The 13181-nt window shown below is 35.8% G+C and overlaps 1 protein-coding gene across 3 annotated transcripts; it reads right to left on the bottom strand.

Annotated features, from left to right (window-relative positions):
- Positions 1-148: 148 nt before the first annotated feature.
- On the bottom strand, positions 149-11498 carry phaf1 (phagosome assembly factor 1). 3 transcript variants are annotated; one of them, XM_043264603.1, is made up of 17 exons: positions 11218-11498; positions 10479-10615; positions 9189-9271; positions 9000-9083; positions 8850-8893; positions 8579-8658; positions 8402-8496; positions 6833-6930; positions 6437-6549; positions 5159-5292; positions 4981-5064; positions 4757-4839; positions 4473-4516; positions 4338-4387; positions 4151-4209; positions 3816-3888; positions 149-3151 (listed from the first exon to the last, which is right to left on the bottom strand). In XM_043264603.1, the coding sequence occupies exons 2-17, from the start codon at positions 10540-10542 to the stop codon at positions 3062-3064; spliced, it is 1278 nt and encodes a 425-aa protein (XP_043120538.1). In that variant the 5' UTR covers positions 10543-10615; positions 11218-11498; the 3' UTR covers positions 149-3061. The 3 variants fall into 3 exon arrangements, with proteins under 3 accessions (XP_043120538.1, XP_043120536.1, XP_043120539.1); XM_043264601.1 differs by having other exon boundaries at positions 10479-11498; XM_043264604.1 differs by having other exon boundaries at positions 6833-6897; positions 10479-11498.
- Positions 11499-13181: the final 1683 nt, after the last annotated feature.

The following is a 13181-nucleotide window of genomic DNA, read 5'->3' as shown; positions in this document are numbered from 1 at the left end:
AAAATCCAATGGTCACAGCATTGTTGCACCATTATGAGCTATTGACAAACATATACCAGACCGTTCTGATTTATTATCCATCAACTCAACGATTATTGCTTCAAAAATAGAACAAAAAGAAACAACAAAAAAGTGCCTGATAATGTTGATCTTCCGCGTACATGTTTCTTAAATCTACAGAAGTAAAAATATCTGAGATACAAAACACCACATTGCAATCAATTTAGATACACACTTTTTTTTTTTTAATTGAGGATAAATCCCATTTCCAGAAATGGGTTAAATGTACTGAATCCACAAAAAATAATCACTTTGGAGGATGGGGAAGAACATACAATATAGAGGGATACAATACATAGCATTAATATGCGCATTACACTGTATGGAGGTTGTCCATTTCTAATTACAATCCTCAGGACGATCATTCATTCATTCATTCCGATGCAAAAATAGGATAAAGTCTGAAGAGAAAACAATACGGCCAAAACCCATTTGATGAAAACTAAGCATTCGCTTGCTCCTGGCATTAAAAAAAAAAAAATCCACCTGAGATTGTGCAGGCAATCAGGCCATCAGACCATATTTCTCCTGTAGTAAAACACTCTAAATGACACTAAAACAGCAGTTGTGTTATTCCTTATTGATAACAGAGGTTCCAATTGTGCATTTTAAATCTGATCCTTAGCCCTAAACATGTTTTAATCTAAACATATTTTACTTTAAACTTATTAAAGTGGAACTTCACGCTGTTTTCAAAAAGTACTGGTTGTATTTTAATAGAAACACCACAACCACTTAGTGAACCCCAACTCATGAAGGGCCATCTACATGTTTTTATATATTTTTTTGACCCATAACATCATTTTTTTCATATGCTGCATTTTGAACAGAGTAAACTGGAAGCTTATTTCCACCATGAATTAAAAATCAAATCAAAAAGTAATTGTTTATCTCCCACAATTGTAAATTTTTAACAATTGTAATCTAACAATTGACTTTTTCCTCACAATTCTGAGTTTACATTTCTCAATTGACCTTTTCACATTTTTTGTTGTGTTTCCATGGCGGAAATAGGCTTGCATAGTACTAGTCTTTCTTGACAAGACTTCAATACTCAACGAGTCCGTTTTTCCTTTTCCTTTAATATTCAGGTACGATTTTAAAAAAACAAAAAGACTAAAACTATCAATTTAGCTTTACATGCTCAGACATAGACAAAGCGTTTTTTCAAACAATTTCATTTACAGAGGAAAAAAGTCAAGACAGGCTCGGTGGGAGATGAGGCACAATGTTAATAGCATCTTCCTTTTAAATGACCAAAAGCTAAGGGTAAAATATATTAAAAACACCACTGATGGCCTTCCAGCACAGTTAATGTAACAGAAAGCTAAAAATGCCCGAATTAGCCTGAACCACACACTGCAGGAGCCTGGAGGGAGGTGGAAACGACATCAGAGAACTGGAACTTGACGGCTTTGGGTGGCTAAGCTGTCAGGCAGCACTCCAACGAACGGTTTGAGGTGAACAAACCATTTACTACAGTTAAAACGTTCTAGTCATCACTGTTAAATCCACCTTGAAGTGATCAAATGTAGGCCAGCAGGACAACAATGGATGCTGTCTCCCTCAAGGGCTGTCAAAGAAAACCAAAAACTCTCGATATGTTAGCAGTGTAGGGAAGTTCCAGATGTCAGCTGATCTAAAAAGGGTACCATTAGGCCAATGAAATCATGAGAACAGTGTACGTTATTTACAGATCTGTACAGACATGGACATGGCTACAGAAAACATCACGTCTACTTACTACGCAAACAACGGCAACAAATCCGGAGATCAAAAAGCTTTAAAACATTAAAAACTATTCAGGGACTGGATGGATTAAATCAAACGGGAATGTTCTTACGATGTAAATTTAAAATGACAGAGAGCTAACTGTTGTTTCTTCTTTGGCTAACGTTTTGGCAATCAGGCGACAGAAGACAATTCTGCAGTTAAGACTTTAAGATACTGAATAAGGTAAAAGAACTTCACATCTTTGTACTGTGGACAAAAAAAAAGAAAGAAAGACGGCAACAGAATTGACGGCTTTAAGCGGTAAAGAGAAACAGCGATGGGTGGATGGCTTTTCTCGCCAGTCAGGGTCGCAACTAGCTTTGAAATCCAGATTGCACGTCGTCGTTCCCTCCCCCGCCGTCCTTTCTCTCCGAGACTCGGCAATTAAAGCGTTCCTCAGTGGACAGGAGACAATTATCAAGTAAATTAGGTGTATCTTAGTGCAAATGTTCAAAACGAATGCGCTCACGAACAACAAAACAATAACAGAATCAACCAAGCGGATGTACGCTATTAAAATGGGAGGTATTCTGTGCCGCTGACTTGGTATGAGTTAATGAGTTTATGAATCGTTACGTGTGTATGGGAGCCTGCTCATGTGCCACAAAAACATTTTCACAGCACTGGATCCATACTGTGCTAGTTTGTGCTTGGAACCTCGCGTAAATGCATACAAAACACACTCGTCATTGACTTTTGCTTGCGAAAAAGTTTGTCCTCATTTGACTTTGCTCTCATCCTCTGCTCGTCGGAAAGCAAATGAAGTTGAATTCATGTGCGTTTTTGTTAAAGTGTTTAGCGTGCAGAGGAGAAATCGATTCGCTGTTTGCCCTTGGTGCATCTGGTATGGAAATTTTTAGGTTAGGCAAAAAACAAAACACAATATGCTTGTGTGTAAATGGATCACTGTGCATCCACAAGTATTATACCGATGCTAACGTTGATGCATGTCTGGGTTAAAGCTTTGGGGGCGAAGCCAGGTTTGCACGGTTATCTGGGATCATTAGCAGGCTGAAGGCAGCCTCCATGCTATTACTGGAGGAGGAGACCGAATCGGGGCCTCTATTAAAATGTGAAGGGTTGGGGGCGGGGCGAGTTTGACTCCAGAGTAACTCCCAGCATGTCTCGCTTTAGCTTGTGTGATGGCAGCAGTGAGTGAAGGCACACTCTGCTGGTCAGTTCAGAGGCTCTGCAGGGCTGGACGGGCACCATGGGTATGGGGGCTTCCTCAGTGGGCGCTCGGCTCGGCCCGGGCCAGGCTACTTGGACGAGGCGCTCCATAAAGAGTCACAGAAGCTATGTGGTTATTCTGCATGACCTGCAACCACAGCAATAACATAGAGATGAGATCCAAAAGTAAATTGTGTGCTTAGTTTTTCGTGTGTATGAGCTATGGGCGATTATTACATCATTACCATATTTGTTTTCTGACAATAATAGGGACTTTTTGATTTAAAAAAAATAGCATCATTCTGTTTAGAATTGGCATAAAATGACATTTGTGATAGTAGTTTCTCACTTGTGAAGTGAGTGAAATGGCTTCTTAAACAAGAAAGGGCGTTATTTTGAAGTTTACAAGGATTTTAGCAGAAAATTAATTGAACAGAAAAATAATATATTTTTTTAATGAAAACAAGCAGTTAGTAAATGAAAGACTGCAAGTGTAAAAGGCTACTTTTTAAAGACTAGAATTGCAATAGAGACTGCTAGAGTTAGAGGATCAAATAAAGAATCCTTCCCTTACTGTAAAAAAGTGCTACCAAAATTTTTATATCAGTACATTCCTGTAGAGCCAATGATATTCCCACTCAACTGTGCACATAGCACGGCTGCAACAGCTGTGTGAATACCAAATCTGCCATTTATAGATATGTGGGGGTTTTTTTTATTAATATATTTATTTTTATTTTAAAAAGCAACTTTTTTTTACTGGCTGACTAAGTAAAACAAACAGGACACACACAGTTGACCCAGTCACATACCTCAAATATCATCCGCTGTAGTCCAAAGCAAAATGTGGAACCAAAAGGGTTGGTGTTGTTTGCAGAAGAAGACCTGCAGAGCAGTGCACAGCCAATCAGTTAATGTAACAGCTTTTAATGTGCAGAGGTTTCTGCAGTGTTTTTATTTTTAATGAAAACTATTATAAATAGCTCAAATAACTAAAACTATATAAAAAAAATGACAAAAGCAACAAACTACAACATATATGAATTAAATATACAACTAAAAGCTAATTCAAACATTAATAAATACTGTACATCTACATTAATAATACTAAAATAACGCTGCATTTGTGTGGCCCTTTGGCTCTCACCTGTGTAGCACAACTGGTTTTTCCATGGGGTGTCCTAGCAGCTCCTGAATCTGATCCCACTGAGTGCAAATGTTGAAAACATAATTAGTACTCGCTTAAAAACCTATTTAATCACATACAGTAATGCATAATATATCACGCAATTCTAATGCATATGTTCACTATGCATTGAGGTCCATGCACTCACTTTGCTGTAGGTGGTCAGAATGCAGTCCTCACTCTGTGCATCTGCCCCATCTGAAACTCAATTTAAAGAATGAAACCCAAAACACCACATAGACAGGACAGTATAATGATCCAGTCCAGAGAATGTGATACAGACCTTTTTTAATGATGAGAGGAATCTTGAAATCACACCGATGATATCTGAGATGGGAATAATGGGCAGTTATTCTGATGTTCTCGTGGAATATGATACTCAAACCACATATTGCTAAACACTGCAAGCGTTATGAAATGAAAATCAATATTCAATCGATACGCCCAGACGGAAAAACCTCTAGAATGACCTTCCCAACAGCAGTGGCCAACTGAAATATATATCCAAACAAACATTTAAATTCCCTACAATACAGAAAACAATAAAAGCAGAGAAATGAGACTCACATGTTGAAATTGTAATGGCCGGGATAGTTGGTGTGAAGGACAAATTTTTTGACCAGGTGGGTTGTAGAATCAAACAGTATATCCTAAAAAGACATTGAGAGAATAACTGCTCGGTGATTCAATGGTTTTATGTAACCCGAACAAACAAATTAACACTAGCAGCATGTTATTAAGTAACTGAAAAAATTTAAATAATGGAGTAATCGAATAATATATATACTCACCACTCCCAGAATATAATAGTTAAAGAAGTAGTCATTACACTTGGACGGGACTTGCTTGTGAGGGGAGGGTGAATGGATCTTCATCTGAGACGTACAAAAAAGGAAAAGATATTTCAAGACAAACAGAATGAATGTAGAGAGGGAAAGCGATCATTTATTTCTGAGAAAGCGGCATTACCTTATCCTCCGACTTGTAGAAGACCTTATGTGGAGAGCCAAGAGCACTCAAAACATCCTGACAGGAATCTCCAAAGTAGATGTTTCTCTCAACGGCTCGCACTTTCGTATCAGCCAACACTCCTGGGCCACATCCTGAGAAAGTAAAAACACAAACAATGTGAAAAAGTCGACTTCCAAACAGCATACTTGTTTATTGTTATTACTGGATCACTAGATATCACTTATTATCTGGATTACAGCACCGAGACTTCACTTTGAACATCAAGGCAGCAGTACAATTGGCTAAGAAATATATATAAATAAACACACGTTGCGTTCTAACCTTCAGAATCAACATAACTTTTATTGCTTTTCGAAATACTTATTATTTTAGAAAAAAAAAAGTCTTATGGATTTACTGGACACAAAATAAGGTAAAAGCTGTAATATTGGGAAATATTACAATATAAAATGCCTATTTTCTATGTTAATATATTTTAAAATGCTATTAATTCCTGATAGCAAAGTAGAATTTTTAGTTGCCATTACTCCAGTCTTAAACAATTTTTTTCTTACTGACCCCAAACTTTGAACAGCAAATAAATTTCATTAAAAAGTATGTTTTAAAAACAGTTTGTTTTAAGAATAATGACTGTAACTGTTTACTTTCAAAAGAATATTATTTATTAACAGTAAAATGTTGTTGATAAGCCTATGTATTTTGCTATCCCAAAATGCATGATTCCATAGTTGCCGTTTATGATTTGCAATTGTTATAGTTTTTTTTCTGTTGTCAGTGACCCCTATCATAACAGACCTCCAATCCATTTTTGGGTCACGGCTCTCCAGTTGAAAAAAATAAAATAAAATAAAAACAAAATCAACAAAAACTATATATATTCAACACAATGCTGATTACCAAGAACATTTCAAAAGAATGACTAATAGAATCTCTATAAACATCTTTGATAAGATCAATACATCTATGATTATGCCAGCTTTATGGTTTATGCTATAGTGATAAAATAAACCTATGCTGTTTGTTTATGTTGGCGATGACGAACAATCAAACAATAATCAGCATAATGTTTATTTATCCCAGAAGCACACATTACTTATGCTGGTTTGTTAAGCACTGCGTAACTTTGGGTATAACATGTCATGATATGCCTTTAAACACACAAGCTTGCCAGAAAACAGGGTTGCTCTCATCATAATACTTCAAATGAATTCGGTCACGCGCATGTTTATTAAAAAATTACATAATGATGCCCGATGTTAGTTTTATGGAAAATACCTGCAGTGAGCAGGCGTAGTTTGAGACCCAGTGGCCCCGCCCCATCTCTCAACACCTCCACACTTTCTGCATACACATTACCAAGGTAACAGGCCAGAGGCATCACCGGAGCCCTGTGAAGAAATATATAATTTACAATGTTCTCCGCTTGAGGGAAAGCAACCCACAGCGATCTTAACAAGTGCTTAAACTGAACAATCAAGGTCTCAGACTAAATGCAGATTAATGCACCCCTGGGCTACATAAAATTTATAAAATAGACATAATAAGACGATGACTTTAGATAAACACCATCCATGCTCAATAGTATACAGCAGTACGCATTCATTAGTAGTGATATGGCGTTTTACTTACACATAAACACCACAAATAACCAAACACATGCACGGCTCTTACTTGGTTTCTTGAAGGTTGTTTCCAGAGTAAATGTACATCCGTTTGACAGTGGCCCCATGGGGAATCTGCAGGGAGGCCAAGCCATGGGCAAAGTTAGGCTGTCAAGGCAAAACAGCTAGGAGTAGAACAAGGCGCATGTGCTGGTGTCTCTTTTGGTGAAAGGACGCTCACATCATCACAGTAATGTATTTTAGATAAACTCATACATGGCCCAGGGTTATTATGATCATTTAAATCTATTGAAACATTTTTGTCGATTGAAATAAAGCTAAAAAAAATTAAACATTAAATAAATCAACATAAAAAAATAAAAAATACAAATTAGCACTTAAACTGAACTAAAACTGAAATTAAATGTTTCGAACCTAAATAGCAAATACATTTCTTTTTTTACATAAAATAGCTAGAACTAAACTAAAAAACTGAAAAAACTACAATAATACAAAAATAAAAGCTAATTAAACATTAATAACTATAAAATTAATAAACTATAATAGTAAAGAAATAATTATTAATATATTGTAAAACACTAATTTAAATGCTATTCGTTTACATGCAATAATCTGTTTATCTTTATGTATCCTACTATTTATTATCCACTTTTACTTCATTATTAATATGGTAGTAGTATTTTTTTGCAATCATTCTACATAAAGTGCGTGCATAATTATTATGCAAGTTGATATTCCAAAAAGCACCAACTACCAATTCCAAACCACATCAATCTTAATAACTATTTTTAATTTCGTATTTACAAATTTCTAAGTGATATATAGTTGTCCATGAAGCCATTTTTAAACAGGATGCTTCTGGTCTAATCAGATTCAATGATCTATGCTAAGCTACGCTAAAAGTGCTATAGCCAGACCCGGATATCGGCTGAATTGATTCAAAAACTCAAATTCTGGGGGGTTGGAGAATGAGTCTGTTTTTTTTTAAAGCACAGTGTTCCTTTAAAAACAAATGCAATATTTAAATTGTAGAGTTAAGGCATAACCATCTAGCAACAAGATGCTTATCTGGCGAGCATGGTCAGAAAAAAAGTGGTGAAAAAAAAAGACACTAGTTAACTGCAAAAGAATCTAGAATTAAGAATTAGTGTGAAGCCAACAGGAACCCTTTGCCAAGTTTTTGCCATTTTCCAAAACTGCAACCTTTCTAGGTGTCCTAAAGTAAAGAATCCTAAAACATTATCCTCATTTAATAAGAACAACATGCTAAATGTTTGGAATTGGTAAAGCTGTGTTCGGAAAAAAATACGCTCAGAATGCATAACATTTTTGCACGCACTGTACAGTAATTACTTTTATATGGCTATTCATATAAAGCAATCACGTAACACCAGAATAAGTAAATTTTTAAGGCAGTGGGTAATTCCCTCTACGTCACTGGCTAGAACAAATACTATGTGAAAGAAAGAGTACACACTTACAAAAAATACCAAGGAAATACCAAATTTATACATACCAAATACAATACGTTTTACCTGTATTCTTTGAAGTTCCATCTAAATACCTTGAACATGGTGTCATTACGTAGCATGAACACAGGGAGCAAACCTAGTCTCACCTCATATTTAGGAGCTTCACTCCACGAGTCTAGCTGGAAAGAGAAGGAAAGCCCTCGGAAGTTCAGGTGGAAGAGCTGCTCGGCAGCATTGTAGACTGGACAGAAAGAACATGAAGCCCACAATAAAAACACAGCAAAAGAAGTCCATACAAATAACTGACAGAGAATAAATCCTACCTCCTGGATGAGTAGCACCAAAAGACTGATCAATCTGCTCAATAGTAGGTGCTATTGCCTGAGAGTTAAAATGTACTCCACTGTAATGAACAAAGAAATGCATCATATACATTTCTGTGGCTAACAAAGAAGTTATTAGTATGTCAGTATAGCTTAATTCTATATTTATAATGTCTATATTCTATTTAATTATATCTTAATCTTAAAAGCTTAATTCTGGGTGAAACACTAATGTAATCCATAACTACTGTGGCTAAACAAGATGACTTACCAGTATTTCAGTTTCACTTTGCTCAAATCGTACACTTCAATCACCTGCAAAAACAACACTGACTCAATGGAGATATATTCAACGAAGGCAGTGTTAGAAAGAAACGCATTTTAGCCCAAATTCTCCCTCTCTCTCACACACACACGTCACCTTCAGTCTCTGGTTGCAGGCGTCAAACAGCAGTTTAATTCCATCCTGAGTCAAGTTGAGAATGAGGTCGTGGCTGAGTGGCATCTGTTTGAGGGAGAGAAACGGGTCAAATAAGGATACAAATAATCCATATACTAGTATCTTAGATAAAAAAAAACTCGCGTAGATATAATAATGGCAGATCCGTACTTGTTCGCTGTAGAGCACCTGGACATTTTTGATGATTCGGCAGTGTTTCTGCAATATTGAAATGGCCTGGGCCAATGGCATCCCTGGAAACAAATCCAGACAAAACAGTTCAGTTCACATTAACATGATGATGAAAGAGGCGGCGTCAACAGCTGTACAAGGTGTACAGCAGAAACATGATAATTACAGGGTACCAAACACATAATCATATAGTTTATAAATGTATTATTACACAGCACAGTCCAATAGTGGGTTTTTTTTTATTTCATATAACTTTAATATAAGTTTAATGATCGAGTAACACCACATTAAAAAAGAATTATAGTAATTTAAAGTGAATACTACAGTGTTTTTGAACCATACTATAGCAAAGTACTTGAATTGATTTGTTGTGGTAGTTCTGTAGTTCCTGTGGTAATATAACAACTAAAGTGATATAAACAAATTACTTCACCCAATACTTTATTTATTTGTAAGTTTTCTAGAACTACAGGGTATTTTATACTACAATACACTACAGCTTACTTTACTAAAAACTATGTTTTTATGTAAAACTATGTTTAAAAACACTATAGAATTTACTATAAATAACTTGTATTTTTGTGGGGTACAATAACGATAATTAACTGTATAAAAAAAAAAAAAAAAAAAAAAAAAAAAGCGGTACATTTCAGTTTGAGGGACAAAAATAATAAAATTAAATTAAAAATAACTGGCAGCCAAAATAATTAATAATCACGAGCGCGATGTTGCGATTTGTTAATAGCATACGTGAATAAATACATAACTTTATCATTCGTTAAAGTAGACGCAAATATAGTTAGTCTCTTTGGCCAAAGAAGTAGAATATAAATATTGTTTTTAATAAACTGTTTTCTTGTCTGAGATTTAAAAATATCTATTTATACAATTAAAACAATACATGTATAAGCATATAATAAAGTAATATTTTTATTTCCCTGCATTTTTTATTGAGTATGTAGAAAGGAAATAAACTGGATAATACCCAATATCAACACAAACACATTCAAGATTCCGCTAACGCTGAAGTATATTTATTTATTGAAATATATTTTTGATATTATGTGTTCTTTGAATATTCCTGTATTAGTCCTAGCGAAACAAAACAGAGGGACAAAAAAAAACTTTTTCAGGTCACGTGAGAATCAGACGTGAACGTGTCAAACACGATGCATTTATGATATCCAGATGGCAAAAGACTGTGCCGTCATATTAAGTGTGCTTGTTTTCAGTTGTTCTAGCTGTCTTCTGAAGCGATCTCATACTCACCTAATGCGAATTCCCATTGTTCATTTCCCAAAGATCGCTCAGGAACGACCTCCAGATCCAGCATTGGCGGGGAGAAATTGGGAATATCAACGAGGATCTCTGACTGTGCCAGATCTGAGTCTTTCCTCTCGAAATATCTTGAATAATCCACCGTTAAATCGCCAAATCGGTCCAAAATATGACAAAGTAGTATGTTTAAAAAAAAAAGCTCCCGCACACTTTAAATACAGTTTGAGTGACACGCGACAGCCCTGACGTCAGATATGTCAAAACACAAGTGATGCAATCCAGCTATCGACGCATTCCACCGTCACCATGCTTATAAATAACACCATTCAACGAATAACAGACACACACTTACAAGCACACTTATAAAAAGGCCAGTGACAAAGCTTAAATAAATTAAACGGGTAAACTGTACGTCGGTCACAGCGAGAATGAATAACTGCTTACAGGTTGCTGCTCTTTTGTCAACTTCTATAAGCATGAATTAATTCGAGACGTATTTTATCTTCTAACCAATATGCAGGCGAACAAAGCGATCATATAACTGCTGTCGTAAAAAAAACAACAACAACAACACTTTGATCTGACCTTTGACTTACTCTTGAATCACACAAAGCACAATCTACTAATTATTACATCGAACAAAGGAAATGTCGTGTCCAGCCAGTTAAATGACATGCATTTATGCTATTTATGGCAGCGATCACAGGCCGAGATAAGTCAAGATACACACATCAGACTATCAGTGACTCGCACGAGCCTCGCCTGACGTTGTTTTCTTTCTTTCCGATGATTCAACAGCAAGCAAACAGATCACCACTTATGACCATCATCTGTTCATAATAACGCGGATTTCTCCGGGTGCCCCCGTTTCCGTTGTTGGAGACAGCGCGCTGTTACATGCAGCTTTATTTTCCGGCGTCTCTGGCGTTTAAGATTTGCTTAAGATGATAAAGAAAGAGCCCCTCCGTGCCAAAAGCAACTTCCATCCAAAACACCATGATCAGCTGATAATTCAACTTCCTATGCGAAAGAGAGAGCACTTCCTGGCGGCAATTTTCAAAATAAAAGTCAAACAACGAGCACGGTCTATTAACGGATTCCAGACCACAAGTGGTGGAATTTAAAGTTAATATAAACATAGCCCAAAAAAAAACAACACAAATAAATAAATAAATCGATACAAAATAAAATAAGGAAAGTTGTACCGTGTTGGCGTTTCTATGTTGCTGGATCACTGATCAGATTTTATGTGGCATATTAATTTGGTGTTTGAAGCAAAATATTTATGTCGGAAATTTTTAACTGTCTATAGTATTATATTTTTGGACATCAATTCAGTTTTGGTCTGCTCACAAGATTGGTCCAACAACGTCTTAAAAGTGCAGGTAGACTTTAGTTTTAAATTTATCTTACATAGCTGGCCAATAAATAGCCTACACAAAAAACAGCATATCAGTTTGCTTAAAATAAATAAAATAATAAATGTAATAAACCTTAGTAGCTAATATTTAGGTTTTGACAAGCACCAAAACAATGCTTTTAGATGTCAAGTGTTGTGTTTTGGACTGTGTTATTGCTGAACTTAAGAAGATTGCTCAGTAGACAAAATCTCCACGAAATAATGCATATGATCGAGCATACTGTAAAGTCTATCCCTCACAGGCTTATTTTTAATTATTATTAAGGTCTGTTAGGCCTACAGTGTTTGTCACAAAGAAAGGAGTAGGTCTAACTGTTACAGGCACGAACAAATATGGAACTCTTTACTTTTTCTGACAGCTAAATCAATACATTCAGCCTGTGGTTATATACTGGAAAAGCCACACCAGTGAACACAGTCATTTGGAAAGGTTATAGATTAGGAATACTGATAAAAAGCCACCAGATGGCGTCCTTTATTGAATGCCTGACTGGCAAGTGCTTTCATAACAGTACAAGTGATGCTAATACAGAGAGACAATGTGGTGAAGGCCGAGATGAATCCAGCTGCCTGTGTATTAGTATTTAGGCTCAAAATGTTTTCGTTTAATTTACGTTTATCTGTGTTTTCTGTGAGTAGGGGTGCTTTTTCCAGCTTTGCTCGTCTCATGCACATCTAGTACAAATGTACAGTATTATATACATGGGACAGGGATTCATACAAACACAAAAGTTTGTGTGTACGCAATACATTAAACAAAAATAAAAGACGCAAAAATATTTGTTGGGCAGATGCATAAAGAGACAATAGATTACAGTTGAATAGATTAGAATAAAGTCAACATTCGAAAGCTGAATAGTCAGTGGTCTAAGAATCGCACAATAAAATGTTTGGATGAAAATATATACATGTATACATTACATTTAAGACGCGTTTATAGCTCCTATTGAACCTTCTTCTTCTGATCATATGCCAGTATATGCGTGGTATAGTGCGTGCATGTTCTTTGAGAGTTTGTATATGTTACAAACTATGTTTGTTTATTAAATGAAACATGCTTTTGTGTGTCCGAACAAACCCCATTTAACCCCGTATTGTCCCATTGGGCCTTTTTCCGTAATTAAGAAGCTTTGTAAGCAGTTTTGGATAAAAGGCCTTGCAAATAACAACTGTTTAAATAGAATGAAAGATATTTTTTTCAGAAACCCCTTTAAAAGAGTATGCAATATATTCACATTTGACACAAATGTATATTGAACAGACCGAACGAGAGA

Source organism: Puntigrus tetrazona, chromosome 18, assembly GCF_018831695.1.
Source record: "Puntigrus tetrazona isolate hp1 chromosome 18, ASM1883169v1, whole genome shotgun sequence".
Taxonomy (NCBI): domain Eukaryota; kingdom Metazoa; phylum Chordata; class Actinopteri; order Cypriniformes; family Cyprinidae; genus Puntigrus; species Puntigrus tetrazona.
The sequence above is the reverse complement of the archived record's forward strand: the minus strand, read 5'-3'. Positions and strand labels throughout refer to the sequence as shown.

Coding starts and splice junctions, on each gene's coding strand:
- phaf1 (XM_043264601.1), bottom strand. CDS start 10,542: ATGCTGGATCTGGAGGTCGTTCCTGAGCGATCTTTGGGAAATGAACAA. Junction 8,497..8,578: donor TGGTGCTACTCATCCAGGAG/GTAGGATTTATT, acceptor CTTTCTGTCCAG/TCTACAATGCTGCCGAGCAG. Junction 4,388..4,472: donor TCCTCTCATCATTAAAAAAG/GTCTGTATCACA, acceptor ATTGAGTTTCAG/ATGGGGCAGATGCACAGAGT.